The following is a 24,649-nucleotide window of genomic DNA, read 5'->3' on the forward strand; positions in this document are numbered from 1 at the left end:
AAGGTCATCTAGTCCAACCCCCCTGCAATAAGCAGGGACATCTCAGACTAGATCAAGCTACTCAAAGCCTCATCTAGCCTGATCTTGAATCTCCCCAGGGATGGGGCCTCCACCACCTATCTGGGCACCGTATTCCAGGGATCTGTCACCCTCATACTGAAGAACTTTTTCCTAACGTCTAACCTGAATCTCCCCTTTTCTAGCTTAAAGCCATTACCCCTTATCCTGTCACTACAAACCCTTGTGAATAGACCCTCCCCTGCTTTCTTGTGGGCCCCTTTCAGGTACTGGAAGGTTGCAATGATGTCCCCCTTAGCCTCCTCTTCTCCAGGCTGAACAGTCCCAACCCCCTCAGCCTGTCCTCACAGGAGAGGTGCTCCAGCCCTCTGATCATTTTTGTGGCTCTCCTCTGGACATGCTCCAACAGCTCCACGTCCTTCTTGTGCTGAGGGCTCCAGAGCTGGACACAGGACTCCACGTGAAGTCTCTCCAGTGCAGAGTAGAGGGGCAGGATCACCTCTCTCCATCTGCTGGCCACGCTTCTTTTGATGCAGCCCAGGATTTGATTGGCCTTCTGGGCTGCCACTGGGCATTGGTGGCTCATGTCCAGCTTCTCATTTACTAGTACCCCCAAGTCTTTCTCCAGTGGACTGCTTTCTAACGTGTCCTCTCCCGGCCTGTATTGGTAATGTTGGTTGCCCCTCCCCAGGTGCAGGACCCTGCACTTGGTCTTGTTGAACCTCATGAGGTTCACCCGAGCCCACCTCTCCAGCCTGTCCAGGTCCCTCTGGATGGCCTCCTGTCCCTCTGGCATCTCAACTGCAACTCCCAGCTTGGTATCATCAGCAAACTTGCTGGGGGTGAACTCAGTGTCACTGTCTGTGTCATTGATGCAGATCTTAAACAACACTGGTCCCAGTACAGACCCTTGAGGGACACCACTTGTCACTTTTGTCCAGCTAGACATCGAGCCATTGGCCGCTACTTTCTGGGTGTGACCGTCCAGCCAGTTTCTCCTCCACTGAACAGTCCACCCATCGAACCCATATCTCTCCAACTTAGGAAGGAGGATACTATGGGGAACAGTGTCAAAGGCCTTATGATGTGTTAAACATCTTCATTAGTGATCTGGATGAAGGGACGGAGTGGACCCTTAGCAAGCTTGCTGATGATACAAAACTGGGAGGAGGGGCTGGCACTAGAAGGCTGTGCTGCCATTCAGTGAGACCTGGACAGGCTGGAGAGTTGGGCAGGGAGAACCAGATGAAGTTCAACAAGGGCAAGTGTAGAGTCCTGCACTGGTGAAGAACAACCCCATGCCCCACTACAGGTTAGTTGTTGACCTGCTAGACAGTAGTTCCACAGAGAAGACCTGGGAGCCCTGGTGGACAACAGGTTAACCGTGAGCCAGCAGTGAGCTTTTGTAGCCAAGGTGGGCTATGCTGTCCTGGGGTGCATTAAGAAGACTGTGACCAGCAGGTTGAGGCAGGCTCTTCTCCCCCTGTACTCTGCCCTGGTGAGGCCACATCTGGAGTTGTGTGTCCAGTTCTGGACTCCTCAGTTCAAGAGAGACTGGAGAGAGTCCAATGGAGGGCTACAAAGGTGAGTAGGGGACTGGAACATCTGTCTTAGGAGGAAGGGCTGAGAGACCTGGGTCTGTTTATCCTGGAGAGGAGAAGACTAAGAGGGGATCTTATCAATGCTTATAAAGGGCAGTTGTCTTTTCAGTGGTGCCCAGTGATAGGACAGTGGGCAGTAGGCTCAAGCCAGAATGCAGGAAGTTGCACCTAAACATAAGGCTGCCCAGAGAGGTTGTGGAGTCTCCTTCACTGGAGTCATTCAAAACCCGCCTGGACGCCTTCCTGTGTGATGTACTCTAGGTGACCCTGCTCTGGCAGGGGGGTTGGACTAGATGATCTTTCGAGGTCCCTTCCAACCCCTATGATTCTATGATAAGGAAAAATGTCTTTACTGTGAGGGTGACAGAGTGCTGAAACAAGACTCTACATCCCTTCTGGGCAGCTTCTTCTCTGGAGACTTTGAAAACCCACCTGGATGCGATCCTGTGTGACCTGCTCCAGGTGAACCTGCTGTAGCAGGGCGGCTTGGACTGGATGAGGTCTCTTCCAACCCCTACTATTCTGTTTTTCTGTCATATGGCTTCAGTTTTTCAAAACAACTCAAAGGTACTGGAAAGATAGTTTTATTGTAAGGGAGAGATTTAGGGGTACTTTTTTTTTTTTTTTTTTAAATGGATCTGAAAGTGTCTTTTAGATGTATTCAAAAGTACCAGCAGTTTGTAAATGTATTTTAAAATACAGAGAGTTACAGGTAGGAATGTGTTTCTACAACTAACTTTCCATTTCAATAGGCAACATTTATTTTCTGTAGATGCATGTACTGAAACATAATTTATACAATATGGTGAAAATAAATAAAAGTATGAACAAAGTATATAAAATAAATTAAAAAAAAACCCAAAAAACCAAAAAGTATAAACAAAGCTGTGCTAATAGCAAGATTTGAGTCAGCATAAGCAAGGTAACCTTTGGATTAGAATCTGCCACGTGACAACATCAACTGTAAAAATGACAAGGCAATAAGATAAGATGGTGTATAGCTGCAACAGTAAATGAATTTCTGGACTTTTTTGCAGATCCACCACCTGTACAGCTGATTGTTCAGTTCTTGGAACAAGCTTCAAAACCATCAGTGAATGAACAGAACCAAGTCCAGCCACCACCTGATAATAAAAGAAATCGCATCTTAAAACTTCTTGCTCTTAAAGTTGCTGCTCATCTGAAGTGGGATTTGGATGTACTGGAGAAGAGGTATAGTCTGTACATCTTTGTGCTGAAATCACTAAAGTGGAGTGGCTTGATATCTTTATTTTAACATATGTACATTATCTTGCTCCCTTCTCTGACAGTATCTTCCTTACATTGATAAGAGTCTTGTGACAACTGAAATCAAGTTTGATTTCATCTGTGATTTAGAGGAGGGCTTTGGTAAAAGTGATGTCTGTGAGCAAATCAACACTGTTTATAATTCAGAGAAGAAGAATAGTGGGTTTTGGACATGAAGATGTGCATATTTAAACTGCATAAAGATGAATTTTAGGTTATGTGTCCTTCAGTGATAAAACTAGCTTAAGCTTCCCCCTTCTGACATGCCTGAAATTGAAAGTATTGCTCCAGTTTTGTTGATGTAAAGAAGTCCCAGTATGTGTAAACTACATCACTGAACTGAGTGGTTGAAACAGAAAAAACTCGACCTGGAGTCACTTCAATTACTAATTTAACATCTCTATATGATAGTTATAATTCTTGTTCTGTTAGCTTGTAAAGCCTAAGATTATTTTTAATTAAGAAAGGTGGTTTTGGTTTTTAACTGATTATACCCAAAGGTTGAGTCATGGTAGTTAAAAAGGAATAAAACAACAGCTCGAGCCAAGCTTTTTTCTTAAACTTCTGCTATTGGAAACGGTTGAATGATGTTCTGCTCTTGCCAATGGAAACAAGATTCCTGGACCTCACATAGTAAAACCAGTGTTCGTTAGTTTAAAATGGTAGTTTGATAACAGACCTGAAGTCTAGTAAAACACAAGACCTAAAATTGGTTAAACAAGAATTCTGGCTTTAATTGCTAGAAGTGTAGTTTCACTGGTTGTTTTCAGTGCTGGTGGCAAAGAATGCCTTGTTTTCACATGTTCAAAAGTACTTTGGCAGTAGCAGATAATGTCTAAATTAATAACAGTGTTTCAGTTGTTAGACTGTACCTCAAAAGCTTGGAGTGACACAGCCGGCCTGCACACCTGCTCATTTTATCGAGGAAGGTTCTGTGCCAGCTAACGTGTGTTCTACATAATATGGCTCGGAGTGCCCTATTCCAGTTCCTAATCTTCCCTGTTTGCTAGCGGATGATGTAGAAAGGGAGATAAGCCATGATAGCACAGAGGAATGTTCCCTTTATGAGTGAAATTCTGTTTGCAGTGGAAACGTTGTCATTTGCCTTCTGGAAGTGTGATCTGGGGCGTACTAGTTGAGCCCTGTTGTTACAGGTGACTGGATCGTTCTGAGGCTGTGTCTGTGTGGACTGTCGCAGTGGCGCATGGTAGTAGAGCTGTCAGGGCAGCTTGGGCTTCACTTATGCTGCTAACACTGGTACCTGCTTTACATCCCTGCTCTGGAATGCCACCTGATAGTGAGCATCTCATTATGCAAAATAAACATACTACCTTGACATCCATGGGATGCTCAATTATAATAAAGTACAGAATAGTAGTGTATATTATTTAAACATTGGAGAAGTAGGATTACTACATGATGCGTCTGATGCCCTTCTTTTTTGTAATAGCTTGTCTGTTCCTGTATTGAACATGCTACTGAATGAACTTCTGTGTATCAGCAAAGTTCCCCCAGGAACTAAACATGTGGATGTAGACCTGTCCAGCTTACCCCCGACCACTGCAATGGCAATCCTACTCTACAACAGATGGTAAACTACTTTAAGGCAGTAATCTTCAAGTCATAGGAGAGCAAAGAAATGTTTTCTTCTGTCTATATACTTGTATGCAGAAAGAGAAATAATCTCAAAGTGATAATAATATTGTGATCTGTAGGCAGGTTCTAGTGAGGAGCTGAGTTTGAAAAGCTTTTCTGCAGCTTATTTTGTTCCCTAAAAAAATAGTTGAGGTAGTGCTTTGAATTGTCACCTTATAAAGATAAAAATCTTGCTGCCTTTTAGCTTTCTATAGACATAATAGCGTTTCTTAAATACTAGATGTGCTCTTGAGTAGAGGATGTATTCTGATGGTATAATGTATCTGAAATTATCTATAAACTGGTATTTTTAAGAGGCAAGTAGTCTGCTTATCACACTTGTAAGGCTAATACTATTCTTTGCTTAATGTTCTCCCCTGCATAGGGCCATACGGACCATCGTTCAAAGTAGTTTTCCTGTAAAGCAAGCGAAACCTGGCCCACCTCAGTTAAATGTGTAAGTTATAGGTATAGTTCATTTGGATTTTGTGGTAGGAAATTTAATTTCTAAGTGGATTAAATCGTGCAAATAACATGCAGTTGCTTAAAATTAGTAGTTCTAGCATGGAAAACTTGCATTTATTTAAAATATACTGCTGCTTTCATCTTGGACATAATTCATATGTACTTGTCTGTCATTCCACCCTTAATATATGGTGATCTGTGACTTTACAGAGCTGTGAAAAATCACGGGGAAAAAGAGATATGGCAGTTTGCCTGGGCAGAATGCTTATTCTCTAGTTCAGTCAGGGTACATTTCTTGCATTCTGTTTTAATTTAGAGTAGCTTGCTTAATACAGTTGTTTTATTATACCAATTTGCTGCATTTTGTATGATAACGTAGAGTTAATGAAATTTTCATTTGCTTTATCAGGCAATAATTTGTAATTTAAAGTCAATAATAATTTTGCATTCCAGAAGTTGTGTGGCTTTAATTAGAACCTGTCCTTGAAACCGACTCTTATAAATTTCTCTGAAGTTGGGAGTACGTTCTCATGTCTTTGTTTATATAGTCTAGCATTAGGCCATACATGTTTGAGAGAGTGTGTTAAGTATGTTGATTAAAGATAGTAAATACTACTCACTTTACTATAAATCTTGTATTATCCTGTACATATCAGAATCTGATCCTGAATCAAAAACTTCTCTAGGGGGAGATAATTTAAAAACACATTTATTTTTTACATGAATACACTTCTGTCTCTGACACATGCTCCGGAAGATTTAAGGAGTGAAGCCTCAAGAGACTTGAGGCTGTGGAAGCAGTCTTCTTTATGACAGTTTCCCTAATATTAACAATCTGAATTTTAAAGAGAAGAGCAACAAAAATCCATAACTTCTGTTTTATTGAACCATAGTGTCATTCAATATGATCTTTTCATTCTGTAATTCTGTGTTGCAAATACAGAGAGCTAAGAACAGTCAGTGGTGCTGCATAACCATGTTTGAAATGTACTTAAGCAAAAATTACTGAGTCAATTGTTGTCTAGAACATGAAGTACAATAACATGCAGGTTTGCTTTATAATTGAAACCTTGACCTATTCTCTCTATTTTCCAGGATGAACCAGATGCAGCAAGAAAAGGAACTAACTGAAAATATTCTGAAAGTGGTGAGATGCCCAGCCTCATTTTTTTACTTGAATGTACATGTAAATGTGAATGGACAGGAAAATAATTTGCATCACAGTTTTGTTGGATGCTGTGGATTTATTTTTGCCACAGTTCCCCTGTGCATTTTGGACAGTGTTCTCTCTGCATGTAGTATGGAACTGGTTTTGTGTGACCGAAGTATTCGCTCATCAGCCATCCTTGGAGATGTATGCATTGAGCAAGCCTCTACAAAATCACTGTATGATTAGTAATTAAGACCGTACCATGCTTGAGCTGCAAAATTATGTGGCAGCAAAATTCAACACTTTAAAAATATTTTTTTTTAAAGTATTTAGGAGCTGAAGGTTTTCTGTACATAGCTTTTAACAGAATGCTAGTTGTACCTAAAGTGTGTCCCTTTGAGAGAAGTGAAAGAAACTTGGAAATGGATAACAAATTTGTTTTACACATTTTCTACTATTTCCTACTTTTTATATCTTTTCAAATAGATGAGCACAAATGATGTTTAAGTGTCTTGCCAGTTCATGGAAATTTTTGAAAAAATCTTGCTGTTCACGTAGACACAGGTTTTGTTTCAGCTGTAAAATAACTACTGAAAATTTAGTCTCTCTGATGCATAACTTAATTTTCCAAAAACTGACAAAAAGCTGTTGGTGTAATGGAGAAAAGTGTTTTCTTTCAATTGGAATGAAGGGTTTTATCTTGTTCCTCTGAGACCTGAATCTGAAGTAGAAATCACAAATTTCTATATGGTACAAGAAATACAGGAACAGGTTCCACATAACAATAAGACGGATGTATAAAGATAATTTTTTTTTTACTATCCTTTCACTGTACTGTTTTATTTCTAGTGTTAATGTGAACCTGGAGTTCAACTCAAAACCAACATGTTTTTTTTCAATGCATTTGCACTATTACAGTTGAAAGAGCAGGCTGCTGACTCCATCCTGGTCCTAGAAGGAGCACTTAAATTAAACAAAGATCTTTATGTCCACACTATAAGAACACTGGATTTATTAGCCATGGAGCCTGGTATGGTCAACGGAGAAACGGAGAGTTCCACAGCTGGACTGAAAATCAGTGCAGAGGAGATACAGTGCCAGGTAGCTTACATTCTGTATTACAGCTTTCAGTTCATATCTGCTTCTTTAGACAAAATGTGAAGTAATATTTTTTGAGATAAACAGTATTGTATTAATTTTTCCTGTGTTTTTTTTAAGCAATGAGATACTGTTGGCTTTATTTTCACATGATCAGAACTTTTTTCAACACCGTGAATGTTGTTGCTTCCCCCATCTCTGGAGTAAACCAGTATATGCCGGCGACAGCTTTGTGTTGTTCTTAATATTACGTGGAAACCATTCTGCAACTTTGTAATGTTTGGGCAGAATTACTTGTTCTGAGGTAGCAGCTAAAGAGGAAACAGTGGAAGTATCTGGGAAAAGCTAGGCAGCATATGGCAGAACGTTAAGTAGAACTAGGAATAAAGTCTTTATAAGGTTTGAGCTGAAATACTTAACATATTATGGAAATTTCTAAGATAATACATTTTGTATCAATGCCATTTGTAGGTTTGCTATGATTTGGGTGCAATCTATTTTCAACAAGGAGCTACAAATGCAGCCGTTCATGAAAATGCTAAAGAAAAGTTTTTCAGAACAAAGGAGTTGATTGCAAAGGTAATGAGTGGGTTTTTAGCACGTGTGTTCGACTCATCTAAAAAAAACTTCCTTACTTCCCCTATTGCTTCTGTCTTTAGCAATTTAATAACTGTTAATGGTATACATTTCTGTCAAAATCTTTTTAAACTATTTTTGTTTTTCCTATGTTGTGCCTTGTTTGAAATCATATTAATCAGCTGCAGGATATTGGTCCTTTGTTGTACAGTTTGTAATGGCTGTTCTCTTAACACAAATAGTATTGACGCAAGAAACACAGGAATAATCTCTCTGGTGCTAATACTAACTCAGATGAACAGCACATTCTCTGTCTATTGTGTTGTTTTGAGTGTGGTGATGTGGTTTTGAGGAAGCATTTTCTATTCTTTTATCTAACCTTCTCTTGGAAATGGCATGGTCTGTGTTCTGACCTTTTTTTGAAAGTAATATTTACAGTTAAGGTATGCTTCCCTTTATTTTGCTTCATATGTATATTCCCCAAACTGCAAAACTCCAATTTTTATCTAAATAGACAAAACATGGTCTAAGCTGTAAAGAGCACATATAAAAGTATGCTTTTAAAAAAGTGTGTACGTGCATATTCTTTTGTTTTGCTGTCAGATGGGGAAATTGTGAATCTCCATTTGTGTTCCCAAATTAAGCTTATTTCATAATGTTTTGACCACTAAGATTTGATTAACTCTTACTTTTCAGAATGGTTCTTCATCACTTCATTTTACCATAGATGAAGAACGATTAGCTGGGTATTGTCAAGCCTGTGGAATTCTTACCTCATCTGACGATGCCTCTCAACAGGCAAATCCTTACAGTCAAATCCACAACTGTATGAAGTCTGGCAACTATCAGGTAGGGTGCTTAAATAAACCCAGGCATACCTGAGGGGCTTTTATCATTCCATGTGGATGATTCCACCTAAACTGATAGGAATTTTAATAAGTTTAAGTGTTCCAGTTAACCATTAATACCCTCTTTTAGAACATATGTATACAGGAATATAGCAGAATCTGATATATATTAGATTAAAATATCTTGGATTCCATAGTAGCAAATAATTCCTACTAGCTGATGTGTGGTATTTTCAGGTAGAATCTAACTCTTCAGGTTTTAGGGAATGTCACTGCTGAGATTTGCAAGTTTGGTTTTTTTTTGTTTTGATTCTCTGATGATAAGAGAACTTTTTTGTTGTTTGGTCTCTTTCTGGTTGTTTAATGAATTTTAGTATTATGTATGGGGGCAAACTGCTTCTGTTAGTTTGATTTCTTTCAACAGATAGAAAATTTACTTTATCTGTAGGTTTTGCCTTATTCACTGAATATTCCAACTGTATTTGTGTTATAGGACTTGGTGAAGATATTCCTTGAAGATAATGTAACCCTCGGTTTACCTGTTCAGTTCAGGCAGTCGGTGATGAGAGAACTCTTTGAAAAAGCTCAACAGGGGTGAGACAGTAATGATGTGTTCGGTGATAATAAAAAGCAATTTTCATTAGTTGTGTTTTTCATACGAGTCAAACACCTCTTAGAAGAGGCTACAGCTTAGCACTGTGTTAGGGGTGTTTTCCTTTTTGATATGGCTGATTCAGAGCATCTTCAGTGATGAGTCCTAGACAGAGATTGGTGGAGGAGCCTGACTGCAATTTAATCAAGGCACACAGAAGAATTAAGAGAAGGAAGCCATAGATCCTGGTTATTTGTTTTGATTTTTTTTGTGTGTGTGTGTCCAGTGATTGTGTATTCTGAGGTGCACAAATATTCCTGAAGTCTTTGGGCCATCAGCGTTGCTCAGGGCTTGCTTGTCATGGAGCACCTTGGTGTCAGTCACACTGCTCTAGTTGGAGTTCCAGTGATGCTCAGGCTGAAGTGATAAGGAAATCTGTGTGTGAAACAGAGCTGTGGGCAGGGAGGGAATTTCCTTATAAAAGAAAGTGAGGTCCTGGGTAAACAAGTAAATCCTGAGTAAAGTTTTTTCTGAGTGCTGTCTTGGACAGAGCCATGTGCTCCAAACTTGTCTTGGGATCTGGCTTTGCTCTGATACCAAACTCTGTTTTTATGAGGTGTTCTGTGATTTTTGGTTTTATGTTCATGCAGGAATGATAATCTGGATGAAGTTTGTTTCAAAGTTTGTGTGTGCAACACAGTCTGCGATGTATTGCAGGGTCAAACAATTGATATTCAGTTTTGTCAGCTGTTCCTGGAGCCTAGCAAAGAGAATATAGACTTCCTCCTTGAGGTAAGAAATTAGTTGAAATTAGAAGAAGAAACAGTATTTAGTGAGATGTCTTTCCAGTATAACTGTTATTGTTGCAAGCAATGCTTCAATTTTTGAAGCAGAGAAAAATACTTTGTAAGGTAAAGCCTCAAACTTTGCTCAATTTGTTGCAGTTTGTACAATGACACTCCACAGTCAATCTTGTATCTATGCTCATAGCTCTGTTTCTGTCTGTTGGGGAGGAGCCAGTGTAGACCTGTTGCTTCAGCTTGAATTTGAAATTGCTGCTACTCCTGACATCATTAAATTATACAGAGATATTGTTGAGTGTTTTGCAAGGCACAAAAACAAATACTCCAAGGTGGAGAGAGGTACTCGAAAAAGAAGTATCTGTTGAAGAGAATTGCTTGTCCTCAACAGCTTTGTTATAACAGTTAGCATGAAATGATCCTGAATTACTGTATGTTTGAGACCTAAAGTGTTACCCTTAGTGAAACTTGTAGGAAGCTATTGTTGCTCAAACCAGACTTCCTGCTTTTGTTGTATTGCCCTTATTTCCATCTTCTTTTCTTAATTGGGGCCTTTTTTTTTTCTTGTCTCTTCAAGTATGTGGCAAAAATTGACTGACAGTGCTCTGTTGAGAGCACATAAAAGCTGTTCCATTAGCTGTTCATATTAGGACTTAAACACATTTCTCAAAAAAAAAAGTTTATTTCTTGCAAGCTGGCAACTAAATTCAACTAGCTAATTACCTTTCAATCATTGCTTTTTTTTTTTTTTTTTTTTAGAAAAGCCCTAGTAAATCTTATTGCTTTGCATGCAGAAATGTTGGTTCATTTTTAAACTTATGTAAAAGGGTTTTGTTTATGTACTTAATGATTGTGTTAGGCTGATCCTGTGGCACTGGGCTTCAGCACACTTAAGTGTCAGAGGGAGAAGGGATGTGAGTTGTGTCTGAGGGAGGATGGCAGCTGTCTGAGACAGCCTGGCTTGCGTACTGGTTTAAAGAAACTGACCCCTCTGTGATGGCTTCAGGGTTTATTGGATAACTTTGTTGCCTCCCTTGAGAGAGGGGTGTACTGGCTGATGCTAATTGTGAGTCAGAAAACTGGGCAGTAACACTGTCTGTAACTAAATATTTAAAGAGTTCTAAGGGGCTGCTTAATTATTTGCTTTCTTTCCCAGGTTTGTTCAAGATCAATAGACTTGGAAAATTCTTCTGAAGCGGACAAGAGAAAAATGGCAGCATTTCTGAAGTAGGTACCCATGTTGAGATAACATGAATTTACACTTTGTAAGCAATGTAATGCAGCACAATAAATGTTTCTAGGACTTGTAACTGGAAGAAGCAGCAGCTGCTTCTTGTTCATGTATTAACTTTATTTGTTTAGAAACTTGTGTTTCGGTTTGGAAGATCTTCAACTTGTCTTCATGATTTCATCTCATGAGCTGTTCATAAAATTGCTGGATGATGAAGAACGGAAGCTGCTTATTGATCAAATGCGGAAGAGATCTCCTCGAATCAACCTGTGCACAAAACCTGTGACTTCTTTTTATGATATTCCAGGTAATTTTCACAGCCTTTCTATTAACTCACCCTGTTTCCATGCTTGAAGTTACTGTCTGCAGGTCTGTTCTCAGAAAAAGTTTAGACACAATGTTTTCAGAGAGAATACTTCCCACTGTTAGTTAGTGAACATCCTACTTGTTCAAGAAGGTGACTCTTAGTTGCTTGTATCTCAGCTGAGTATAATTGATACGCTTAAATGAATGTGTCCTAGCTCACCCAGTGAGATAGGTGTGGCAGCTGGTTTGAACCAAGTCTGGTGCTGGGACCTGTTCCCAGAAAGGACACTTTGCCCCTGAACTTACACCAGCAGTAATGCTCATGTGACTGTGTGGTGAGCAGGACCAGGAATACTGTCTGGATGAAGTTTTAAACCTACCGAAGTGAGGCAAAGATCTTTTGGCCAGTTCCTTTCCCCATGTAAGTGACAGGCTGTGCAGCTGCACCAGTCAAAGCTAGCGTAGGAGGTGCCAGGTGGTGGTGACTGGAGCTGGAAAGGACTTATCTTTTCAGTTCTAATACAGGCTTGCATTGACTTAAGGCAGCTGTGAAAATTTTCACTAAGGCAGTATAGGAACACTTCTTTTTTTTGGTGCAGATCTTGAAGCTATTGCTTTACTGTAGCAAGGGTGAGGGATTAATCAGAGCTGCTGGTGTGAGAAAAGAGGGCATTGCAAACAGCCCTTTAGGTCAGGAGAGCAGAGAAGCTAGCAGAAGGGTTTGTGAAAGGGTGCAAGAAGATGGTCATGGCCTGTGAAACCATTGATGTATCTGCTGTTCTTACTATGTTGTGTTTAAAATGTTATATGCTAAAGAAATGTAAGCATCTACATTACAAAGGAATGTGCTGGAGACCTGATTGCTTTGCTTCTTAGCTTCAGCAAGTGTCAATATTGGCCAGCTTGAACACCAGCTCATACTGTCCGTAGATCCTTGGAGGATTCGCCAGATCTTAATTGAGTTGCATGGTATGACTTCAGAACGCCAGTTCTGGACAGTTTCAAATAAGGTAATTTATTTCATGTGCTCATGAGAGTATAATTCAAGGTTCTAGTTAGGTATTGTACTGTAATGAACAGTAAACATTTTGTCACAGATTCTTAATGCAGATCCCTCCCACCCTGCGTGATAGTGATTTAATAAGAACGATAATACGTATCTAAAGTAAAAATTTCTTACCTCTGTTAGTTTTTGCTTTTCCCCCCCTCCCAATTATTGCTTATTCAGAGTATTAACAAACTAGCTAGCCAATTTTGTTTTACTTCTATATGGGCAATACGTTACTTCTGATTAGATGTTAAAATGAAAGAGTTGACGTTGAGATGACAATCATTTTTCAGTATTTTGAGTTTTGTTTGTTTTAAGCAGCGATGTGAATTCTAAAACTTGTTTCTGTGCAAATGTCCTATGTATCTCTCTCCCAGTGGGAAGTACCAAATGTTTACAGCAATGTTATTTTAGGAATCAAAGACAATCTGACTAGGGATTTGGTCTACATCCTTATGGCAAAAGGACTGCACTGCTGTGCGATTCAGGTGAGCAAGCCATCTGAAGTTACTGGTAAATTAGTTTGGACGGTTGAATTTTCACAACACTGAAAATACAGAAAGCCCTTTTTGACAATGAGAATTTAAAAACTCTGGAGTGAGGGAGATGGAGTAACAAGCTCTGTCGTACAATGGTTAAATACTTCTGTCTCTCAAAGGTCCATCAGTAGGGCAAGGATGATGGAGTTCTAAGTGAGTTGGGCCTGGAAATAATCTCATTCATACAAAGTTTTGATTATGATGTACTAAATCATGTTGCATCTATACCCAGCAGTGATTTGATAGGCTGATAGGAAGTGCTGTTCTTTTGTTTGACTGTTTTACCTAAGGAATTCATTGGAGTGCTGGCTTATTTTCCTTGTATTTGGCAATACTGTAGTTTGTTGAACTACAAGGTTAAACCAGACTGTATCTAGTATGCCAGTAGTTACTTCTGGTATGATTTTGCTTAAACTTGCTCTGTTTTAAAAACCCAGCACAGTTGGAACTGTTAAGCTTAGTAGCGAGTCCAAAGGACTCGAAAATGTAAACAATAATTGGGAAATGCTTGAGCAATTCTAATGATAATGGGTGCTAAGGCTCGTTTAGACAGGATACAGCTGAACAACACTTTAATTCTTAGTATTTTCCCTTTGTGAATACATTAGGGATCATTAATGCGTATTTTTTTTTTTTTAATTGTAGGATTTTGTCCCTGCAAAACAGCTTTTTGCTGCTTGCTTGGAGCTTGTGACGGAGTTTTCTCCAAAGCTCCGTCAAGTCATGCTGAACGAAATGCTGCTTTTGGACATTTACACTCACGAGGCTGGACCTGGTGCTTCTGGCGAACGTCCCCCTTCTGATCTTATAAGCAGAGTCAGAGGATACTTGGAAATGAGAGTACCTGGTCAGTACATTGCTGTCTTTCCTGGGACACGGAAAACTACAGAGCTTGGGAGAAAGGAAAATAACCCAACTTTGTATTGTAGATTTTCCATTTAAGTGTATAACTGGAAAAATAATAGTGCAGTTTGATGGTGGCTTTAGTGAGTCGTAAGAATTTGATTAGTTTTTAGAAGCTGGAAATGAGAACTGTGACATCTGCATATTGCTAAACACTGACAGTTTCTGTTTAGTACCACTTAAAGGACTTGATAAATGCATCTGTATTTTCACCTTAGACGTTTTGCTGGTTGCTAGAGCAGTCCTCATGGTTTCACACTGAGCAGGTAACTGCTGTGGTTAGAGGAAGCTGTTGTTGCTCCTAATTTTCAGAGGTGATGTCTCTTCTAGGGCTAAGCATTGTGGCTTTTCTGTGATAGATGGGGAACATAATGGCTAACTAGAGGGAGTGGGTTTTGCTTGTTTTCACATAACACTGTTTTCTCAAAGGAAGAAAAAAATTACATGAAGAACCCCTTTTCTTCCAGATATTCCTCTTCGACAAGTTATAGCTGAAGAATGTGTTGCCTTCCTCTTAAACTGGTCTGAGAATGAGTATTTGACCATGCAAGTTCCATTATCTCTGGTTCAGACTAATCCTTATGTGAAGGTAATAAGTGCTCTGTCTGAGAGCCTTGTCAGGCTGTAATTGACTCTTTTCTGTTGGAGTCTTTTTGTACTTCTAAAAGTATGTACCCTTTGGCTCAGGAGTGTGGGGTTTTGTGGCTGTAATCAGTTAAGTCTGGTGTAGAAGATAACAGGGCTAAGCAACAAACCACAGTTGGAGAACAGACTCCGTGTCTTTTCTCAAGACCAGATGAAACCAACTGCATCACAGCTCTTCCTTGTTGCCTGCCAACAGAAGTTGGTTCCATAAGCACCAGATGCGTGGGGATGATCCATAAGCTGATGGAAACCCTGTAGCACTTGATAAAAGGACTCTCCTGTTAGCTGGAACTCGGCCTAGACTCATGTGCGAGGTGTGAGTGGTGTACACGTCTCAGGCTTCCTGCCTGGTGTTTTTTTGTGTTCCTGTGATACTTGTTTTCCAAATATGCTGTAATTTTTCCTTTTTTTTTTTTTTTTTAACCCAACACCAGCGTTGACTTTCTGGAGATGTTCAAGCAGTGCCTTTTTTTAAACTTAGTTTTCAGAATGGTTTTATAGCAATATTTCTACTTCAGAGTTGGGCAGGGAAGCTGACTGCAGACCATATTCCAGGACAGATCAATTTCGGGCCGCTCTGCTTACCTGTGGCATTTCCTGATTTCCATTTTGAGGGTCGGCTTTTTCCGCATAGCGGAGGGTACCAGTTTCAGTTCTGATTAATTATTGTATGGAAGTGAAGGGAGTTCTAGGGAAACCAGTCTTTGTAAAGCTGTATTTTATGGAGTTTAGGTTTTATGCAGTATATTTAAGTAGCGTAAGGCTATTTTCTGGAGCTTAGAGTAAGGAGATGGCACCCTAAGGAAACTAATAAAAGGAAAAATTCTCTGTTTAATTCCTGTTCTCCAGGTTCCTCATCAGTGTTCTCTGCTGCAAAATTTAGTCACTTTGCTTTGTAGTCTATAACTTAAAATGACATGCCTAGCCATTTTAAATGCCAGTAATTCCTTTGCTGTTATCAATATTCAGAGAAGCTGTAGTTACTGTATTTTTTCTCTTGCATTGCATAGCTGGGACAGTTGCTGGCTGCTACGTGCAAAGAACTTCCAGGTCCTAAAGAAAGCAGACGGACAGCTAAAGACCTCTGGGAGGTGGTTGTACAAATCTGCAGCGTATCCAACCAGCACAAACGGGGCAATGATGGCAGAGTGAGTCTGATAAAACACAGGGAGTCTACACTGGGCATTATGTACAGGTGTGTTTTCTTAACTGATTTTTAAATATTGTTGGAATTGTATATGTGACCCTGCGTTCCCTTCAGAAAATGTCTGGATTCCACTGCTGGAGTGGTGGCAGCAGCTAAAGATCTCTGCTGAGTGAACAGTCTGCCCACTGGTGGTGTTGGGTATTGGTGGTGTTAGGTATTAGTGGTGATGTGCTGACACTCCTTTTCTCTCTCTGAAAAGGAAAGTATGGGATTCAGGTCAACACACGGACACCAAAACATGTATGTCTGTGCTGCCACTTACAATCAGTGTAGATCTTCCAGTAACTCAACAGCATCTAGAGGGCAGTTCAGCTGACTGACAGGAGGTGTCTGCTTTACAGCCAGTAGAGGTGCTCTGCAGACTCCATTGGCTGTATCAGTTAATGACTTTTAATTGTAGTAAATGCCAAGCTCACAACACAAGTGTCTATACTTAGCTTTAGCTTTCTGAACTTAAAGGTAGTTGTTATTCAGTCCTGAAGTTATACTTCAGCAAGGCCCCCGTGGAGAGAGAAAGGAAGAAAATATTCTTGACTGGAGCAGTTTCACTGATAGTTATCTAACCTCTGCCAGCCTTAGTTGACTAATCCAGAACTCTGATTTGTCTACTCAGTAAGTGATTTCATCCTGTTCTTAAGTCCCAGCCCGACTAAAACTTGCGTATTGCAGTGAATTCAGGAACGTATGAGTATATTGGACAGCTTTCCATCTTAAAACTTGGAAAAGGTTTCTCCTGTCAGTGCTACTAAGTGTTTCTTTGTCTGGCTTGAGCTGATGGGTACGTGCTTGCTGTGGATTTCAGCTGTATATGCTGGCAAGGCAAAGGAAGCAGTACAGGTGTACTTCTGAACACTGAACCTTTTCTGACCCTTCTGGTTCAAACAGTAAAGGGCAGTGACCCCCGTTGTTATTTTGGAAAAGAAGCTGCGAAACCTTTTCCAAACAGACTGTGTTTGTCTGGATTTCTTATGGTGACTGTTTCTGAGGTGGGGTGACAAGGAAATCAACGTATGTTAGAAGTGATCACTGTGTACCATCCTCTGTAGGCCAGTGGGTCTTCACTGCAATCCTAGCTTGGAGAATTACAGTACAGTTCAGTAGCTTCCCCTTTTAGAGTCAATGGTTGGCTTACTACAAAGTGATTTTCATACCTTTTTAAAATTTGGTTAAGTAACAGATGCTTCTTATTTAACCTGTTCTAACTGCGAAAATTAAACTTGCCTAGTGACTGTATTAAAACTGAATGACCTGCTCCAGTGCTTTCATTTATACACCCTGCATGTGTAAACCTAGAGGTAAAGGGGTATTATGACAGGTGAATAATTTGCTTTCCTGACTTGTTCCCAGTGAATTAAGCTTGCATACATTCTTTCTTGTGAACTGTCACTTAAGTGGTTGTTTGTGTCTGATGTAGGAGCGAATTGCTGTCCTTCATCAAAAAGCTTCGGGTAAGTTACTTTTGTAACAGAAGTTACAAAAAAGTTTCTGTTAAATTCCAGATAATCTAACAGCTGTGCATGTTTCTGTAGGGGTGAGGAACTTCCGAGTGTTCTAGACCTGCCGTACAGCAGTGTGGAATACCTTGAAAAAAAGAAAGTCTGCCCTGAGTTCTGACAGTGGAGATGTGTTAACATTAGGAGTGTATTTTATTGGAGTTGTCATGAAGTAAAGCGTTGCTTTGGGAGGGAGAAGGAAGCTGCTTCTTGCGTCATAACTAAGCAGCAGAAGTAAGAGGAAGGGAAATTGTGCATAGCTTGTGGATTTATGAGTGCGTAGAAAGCTGTAGTATAGCTAGCTTAAGCTTAAGGTTAGGCAGTAGCCACAGCAATAACATTAAGATGTGTAAAACCAAAGTTTATACTCAAGGAATTATTCTGCAAAATCTGAAGTAATTAGAGGCTTCCTACAAAAATTTTATCACAGCATCCTTGTGTTGCAGGATTCTTAATGAAATATTGCCCTGTTTCAGTAAGGAATTGTAAAGATACCAGAACTTCTTGCATGGCTTTAGAGCTTGGGGAAGAAAGTGGAATTTTGTTAGTTCATGGGAAATTTTTTTCTTTCTTTACAGGAACCATTGGTTTTAACCACAATATTGTCCCTATTTGTCAAGCTTCATAATGTCCGGGTTAGTATAGATCATAAACATCTCAGGTGGTTTTTCTTGAATTGTTTCTCTTTGTCATTTCTCTTACCATCTCTCTTCTCATAGGAAGATATTGTGAATGATATTGCAGCAGAGCACATTTCCATCTGGCCTTCCTCCATCCCCAAGTAAGGTGACAATTAAAAATAGATTTCTCAAGGTGTGTGTTTGGGTAATAGGTTTGGTTTGTTACTGTGCCAGCTGTGTGTGAGTGTGATTCCTGCCATGTGAGAGCATCGCTGACGCCTCTTCTGTCTGTGGGCAGATTGGTCTGATTGCTTGGGGCTTTTTACTCCTCATTTGATGGTACTAATGGAGATGTGGGTTCAAGAAACTGAATGGGTTTTTAGCTCTGTATAGAGCTCTATGCAGCTATGTGAACTATATAATACATTAATAGAAAACAACTAATATTTTTTGAGGTGTTTGAATAATGGCCAAAATACAAAGTAACGTATGGTATGTTTTGATTTGTTCTGGCTGGATTGAACCAGGGTCCTCCAATGAAATTTAAAGGCTCTGGAGCTAGAACCACACTGGTTTAGATTGTGTGTGTGTGTGTGCATCGAGAGAGGTGACTCAGGAGAGCATGTGTAATCTTAGGGTGGCTGATCTGTCTTGTTAGTCTGAATAGTCTCATTATTACTGATGTAAACTTCACTGACTTTTCATCAAGGTCTGTGAAGGGTGTATTGGTTCTGTCAGATTTACTGTATTGAAACAATTCAACAGTAGTCTTAGTCAACACTAAATAGTTCCTGGAGCTATTTTTGTTTGACACTTAATGCAAAGTGCTTTGGCCTTAAACTAGGTAGAAAATCAGATTAGTGTTTAAAAAACCAAAACTAATAATTTAGGATTTTTTTTTTCCTTTAGTCTTCAATCAGTGGACTTTGAAGCTGTGGCTGTTACAGTAAAAGAGCTGGTCAGCTATGCATTGACTATCAACCCAAACAACCACTTCTGGTTAATTATTCAGGCAGATATTTATTTTGGTAAGTGAAACCAATGTCTGGTTTTAGTATGTGTGTGGGGTCTACCTTGCTCCTCTGAGATTTGCTTGACATAACCCTCCTTGAAGCTCAAGTGATGTGAGTTTAAAATCTATAGATGCAGTAGCATAGGTGAATTTGTCTGGGAGGTTGTCTAAGCCCACTGAGAGCTTCTGATGGGTCACATGGACTTGCTTTTAGGGTAAGGGAAACTTTACTTTAAGAGTCATTGTTAACTTCACTTTTTTTTTTATTGCAGTTGGTGCTATAGTGGTGTAATTATGCAAACCCCTGATGTTCAGGTTTTTTTATTAAGTGCATGGAAAGCTATGTGAATAGTGCTGGCTTTTAAATGTGGAGATCAGCTTCCCTGGAGCATAAGTTGGACAGGGTGGAGAGGATCTGTATTTTCTATAGGGAAGCATCTAGGATTTGTAAATGTGGAAGCACAAACTCCTGATCTGGTACTGGCTGTGATGGGAAACTTTTTCCTGTTGTTGTGTCCTCACCTGCCACTTCCCCAGCACTTGCCCTTGCTCCTCAGCTGGGAGCAGCCAGCAGGACTGGGACAGGAGGCATTTCAGATGCTGGGCACCAGGACATGCACCCAGACTGTACCAGGGCAGCGTGGCCGGGGGAAATCTTGCCCAGTCTGTGTGATGCTGCTTGGTTAAGTTATTTCCCAGTCCAGGGCCAGTTCCTAGGACTGACTTCACAGTGTGAGTGAAGAGAGTGCAGGGAGGTAGGAGCTGAAGAATGAACTTTCAGAAGATAGCCAGCAAGTATGGTGCTACATGGTGTATGTGCTGGAGAAGGATGTGGCCATAGCCATCCTCAAAGGTAGTTAAAACAGTATGTGAGTTACTTTCCAGGGAATATTCAGTGGTGATATAGATAGATAGATGAATAATTCTGTAAACTATTGATCTGGGTCTATAGAAATAACTGCTGGTTACTTCTAAGACCTTATTTTGCTTTTTTCTGTTGCAGCAACAAATCAGTATTCAGCAGCCCTTCACTATTACCTACAGGCAGGAGCTGTATGCTCAGACTTCTTTAACAAGGTGGTACCACCAGATGTGTACACGGACCAGGTGAGTTAAAATGGGATTTAAATGTACAAAAATATCTCTTTGGATTCAGTCAGCATCCTAATTCTATGCAGAGACAAAACTGCTCAATGCACATTCCTGTAGCCTGTAAGGTGTTTTTTTTTTTTTTTTTTTTATATCTTGATGCATTTAGGGATATAAATCCTCGTAGATTCTTTTTTCTTTGTTTGTTGCTTGAAGGCCATAGAAAATCTGAAGCTTCTCCTTTGCTGAAGCACAGAAGGCTTTTCTGTTTGTTTGTAGAGACCAGATGTGCTGAGCTACCCCTTGAGAAAGAGCTGGTACTGGACTCCAGTGCGGTAGCAAGGAGAGGAGAAGCCAGGAGCACACACACATCACTGTGTGGTGTGACCATCCCTCTGCAGATGAACATGCTCTCTAAACTTTTCTGAAATCCTGTCTGCTGTGGCAGACACGGATGAGGGGTAGGAGCACAGATCATTGGCTGTGAGACCCAGACAACACTGGCTCCTTCCCACACCCACTGGTGTTTTCCAGCCTGTGACAGGGAGCAGAGGTGCAGGAGCGCTGTGCAAGGGTGCCTGGGGATGGGTGGAGGCAGCAGCTCCGTTGGGGCATACGGCACTGTACAGCACCTCCTTCTCTGCCCTGCAAGTTGGGGTCACAAGTGGTGTGTCACTTGCAAGTGGGCCTCAAGCGAGAACCAATTCATAACTGTGCGTGCTGGGGTAACCTCCAGGCTCGGCCACGGCGTGCTCTGGTGACCTCTTGCAGTCACTTTAAACATTGTCCAGGATTTGTCTGGTTCATTAGGAAAACGCTGTGTTACTTGCGGAGTGCATTTCCGTAGGCAAGAGGAGGGAACTGTCTAGGTGCAGATAGTATTTAGCTGGTCCCTTGTATTTAAAAAAGTAAGAAAATAAATATACTTCTGTTTGTGTTCCAATACTAGCATTTCAAAACTTCTTTTGTTTTTTAACCTTTCTGTAGGTGATAAAAAGAATGATCAAGTGTTGTTCTTTACTCAACTGTCACACCCAGGTAAGAGGCGAAATGTGGAATTAAGTAAAACACTCATTTATAAATATTTTTATGTTAAAAAGGAGGAGGGAGAACTTTGTAAAGAGAAAACTGGATCCAGCTTTCTTTGTAAATGCAGTCTGCAGTAAAATAGGTTTTGTGGTTGTCACGGGTCCTTTTAGGACATCAAAAGGACCAAAACTAATGAGTAAATAAACATATTTGTAAATGTTGTAAAAAGTAGAAAAGTTTTATCCTGTTTCTCTCTTTAGGATAGAGATGTTTTTATTTTATATAGTACTGAGAGCACAGTGTCTGTTTATCTGGTGTTGGGAACTCCACTTTGTCCTTCATGATGACCACACGTGGCCCTTGTTGTTCAGTGGGATTGCTCATTCTCCACAAAGTAACAAGGCTTATATTAGGCTCTAATTTAAGAGCTATTAAATGCATTTAGAAACCTGGAAGCTGAGTTAGTCCCTTCAGATTTGAGTAAAAACCCCTTTTTCTTCCTTCTAGCTACTACCATTGTTGGTATTCCAGGATGAGTTGTGCCTGCTCTAAGGGGACAAGCACTTGATTAGGTCAAGAAATGGGTTGGGGCTCTTGAGGGGTTCTGTGGAGGATTTCTGTTCATGGCGTTAAGGCTGTCAATCACCTGTGGCTTGCCTTACAGGTAGCTATCTTATGCCAGTTCCTCAGAGAAGTAGACTATAAAACTGCGTTTAAGGCGCTGCAGGAACAGAACAGGTAAATGTTACAGCAGAGTCAATAAACGTGTGCAAAGATGGACTGTTGGTAACCTCACCTCTGTTCTTGTGCAGTCACGATGCCATGGACTCTTACTATGAATACATCTGGGATGTCACCATCTTGGAGTACTTGACTTGTATCCTTTTGCTAGAATACCGTTACAGAAAGCTCATACTGGACGTTCATGGCTGGAAAAGGTCCATCTTGTACCCAAGTGTCTTTTCTTGACTCACCCTCAGATCTCCACCACAAAAGAGGCGAGACAGACAAGCGGCAGATAGCAGTAAGTTAACACAGGGTGTGTGGGGGCAGTGGGGTTTTCTTGGCTTTCTGTGGTCCCCTCCCCAAAACCATCTTTGAAAAGAATCACAGCTTCCAGTTTTTATGTTGTGGTGTGATTCTTAATAGAGCCTGGACAGTGATGTGAAATTGCTGGTGTAGGGGTGGGGGGGCAGTGCATATTAGAAATGTCTCCCATTGAGCTAGTGCTGAGGTCACCTTGTAACCAAACAGCTGCACTGGTGAGAGGTGCTGCCAGTGATGTCTCCTCTTTTGTTCCAAGATAAAAGCCATTGGCCAGACAGAGCTGAATGCCAGTAATCCTGAGGAAGTCCTACAGCTGGCGGCACAGAGAAGAAAAAAGAAGTTTCTTCAAGCAATGGCAAAACTTTACTTCTAGACTAATGATGGAAGCCTACTACAAAATGTGTGGAAGACGAAAAAATCTTTTGAGACTTTATTTTTAAAATTCATTTAAGTTTTTATACAACATTTACAGTCTAGTATCTTTTTTTCAGAAATAGATGAAATCTTAAAATAAACCCCTTATTTTTACAAACTGTACAGAAGGCTGGAAGCAACTTCAGCTAGTTCCACAGTGGCTTGTTTGAAGACATGAATTCAAGTTTGCTAAGTTAGAGTGTGATGTGGAGGTTGGTGGCACTTGCTCTAGCACAGGTTTGGGGACTGCCCAGTGTTATGTAAAACTCATCCCTGGGTGTGGGGCACAGGCAGGAGCACCTTGAAAGAGGGAGGAGGCCTGACAGCCATCTCTCCCAGTATGGTCCCTTCATCACAGAAGTGATTCAGAGGTAGTGAATGTTCCACAGAAGACACAGCTGTTAATGCTGTTTGTAACACTTGACAGTGCAGCTCCCCAGTTACAGTACTGTTCCTATGGAGGGAGGAGTGGCAGAGGAGCAGCGGGTCACTTTTCCGAACCCTCTCCAGCTGTTACGTGTGTTCTTGGTGGAAGTTGGTGGCTGAGTCTTAGAGAACTCCTTCCTTGCAGGACTGTGCTTCTTCCAGTTACAGTAACTTCAGCAGCAGGTCCTTTGCTTATGCTCTTGCCCAGGGTCAGTGATACACAACTGAAGTCTGTGGCAGCCCTCCAAGCCCACCTTAAACGCATCAGCCTCCTGTGGAGCTGGAACCTGATACAGGGCTGGCAGGCACTGCAAGGGCAGAGTGGTTTCAGGAAAGTAAACTGCTTGACCTCTGTAATACTGCACCTGAGCTTGTGGGTGACAGACAGACACACATGAACAAGAGAAGTGAAGCCAAGAAGAGGTAATACATACAAGTTGTCATTAAGTTCCCCTGTAGGGCTAGCCCAAGTTAAAGCATGTTTGACATTAAATTGAGTGGATAAACAGCCACTCAACCATTTTTAAGTTCTTGAAATTCATAAGTTAGGAACAGTCAGAGTTCAACTATGCTAGTTGTGGCTTGAGAATGATCCAAAGTAGTCCTGGCTCCTGTAATAGCATGGAGGGACACTTGGTCTAACTCTTTCTTTTTTCAAGTCTGCAGGAAGATACCAGTCTCAGTCTCCATCTGCTGCTCTGTTAGCTGTCTTCTACTGCCCAAGTTTTGAACAGCAGTGAAGAGCATGAGTCAACTTTAATCTGAAGCACCAAGTCCGCTTTCTGAAACTGTGGTCCACATTTCATTTCTTCTCTGTACTTTTGGGAGGGGTTATTATTCCCCCTGTTGACACAGGTGATAACTGACCTGGGGCAGCAGATGCTACTCCACTGTTCACTTCTTCCTGTGGTTGGGAGGATGAAGAAGACAGTTAACACTTTTGACACACTCTACTCTTCTTTCTGCCAGCATGCACTAGCGCTGCCTTGCACAGCTGAGGTACTCCAGGTTTAGGATACTGAATAAAGAGCCAAAACAATGTTATACTACAAAGTAAGGATGGTTATCTTTGAAACACTTCCCTGGTACCTCTCATCCAAGTCTCTGCTCGCAGCCTGGGAGCTTTATGGTAAAACACACTTAGTTCAGAGCATAATCAGTTAGGAGCCAGAAACAAGAGGTCAGGCACTGCCACCCACAGTGGCTGAGGTGTTTGGCCACCCCTTTGCTGCCTGGAGGTGTGTGATGTGCTCCCAACTGCCTGAGAAGCGAGTCCACAAACCACCTACCAGCATGTCCAAGTAATTGGTGTGGGTTTGGATGTTATGTCGATCTTCTGCCGCAACCTTCTTAAAGTTCTTCAACTTCACAGGGACTTTTTTTGCCACGCTCACAAAGGGAGCCATCCATTCTACACACTCTGAAATGCTCTCCCAGTCTAAGCCTGGAGGGTGGTAGAACACAGTCATGCATTTAGAAATCAGGATGGTGTTCCACAGCAGTCAACAATAAATAAACCAAATCAAAAAAAAAAAATTCAGAAACATCTTCCCCAAAACTCCCCGCTCTT

General features: G+C 40.8%; 2 protein-coding genes across 2 annotated transcripts in view; one reads left to right on the top strand and one right to left on the bottom strand.

Annotated features, from left to right (window-relative positions):
* Positions 1–1,557: 1,557 nt before the first annotated feature.
* Positions 1,558–22,775, top strand: INTS8 (integrator complex subunit 8; the record flags this gene model as incomplete). Its single annotated transcript, XM_008935815.1, has 27 exons — positions 1,558–1,586; positions 2,652–2,831; positions 4,357–4,497; positions 4,927–4,998; positions 6,102–6,153; positions 7,075–7,257; positions 7,726–7,833; positions 8,527–8,679; positions 9,172–9,272; positions 9,921–10,062; positions 11,227–11,297; positions 11,433–11,608; positions 12,484–12,617; positions 13,033–13,143; positions 13,840–14,041; positions 14,565–14,686; positions 15,753–15,937; positions 17,364–17,397; positions 18,021–18,077; positions 18,162–18,223; positions 18,972–19,090; positions 20,078–20,181; positions 21,151–21,201; positions 21,857–21,930; positions 22,005–22,069; positions 22,173–22,216; positions 22,496–22,775. Coding segments are annotated over 27 exons (2,889 nt in total), but the record flags the coding sequence as incomplete, so codon positions are not given.
* Positions 22,776–23,881: 1,106 nt separating this feature from the next.
* CCNE2 (cyclin E2) overlaps positions 23,882–24,649 on the bottom strand; it is a 9,773-nt gene continuing 9,005 nt past the window's right edge. Inside the window, exons 10-11 of the mRNA XM_008935816.1 lie at positions 24,369–24,523; positions 23,882–23,983 (exon numbers count right to left, since the gene is read on the bottom strand). Coding sequence (XP_008934064.1) covers positions 23,882–23,983; positions 24,369–24,523 — 257 coding nt within the window. The remainder of the gene's footprint in view (positions 23,984–24,368; positions 24,524–24,649) is intronic.

This window comes from Merops nubicus, unplaced genomic scaffold, assembly GCF_000691845.1.
Source record: "Merops nubicus isolate BGI_N331 unplaced genomic scaffold, ASM69184v1 scaffold19552, whole genome shotgun sequence".
Classification (NCBI taxonomy): Eukaryota; Metazoa; Chordata; class Aves; order Coraciiformes; family Meropidae; genus Merops; species Merops nubicus.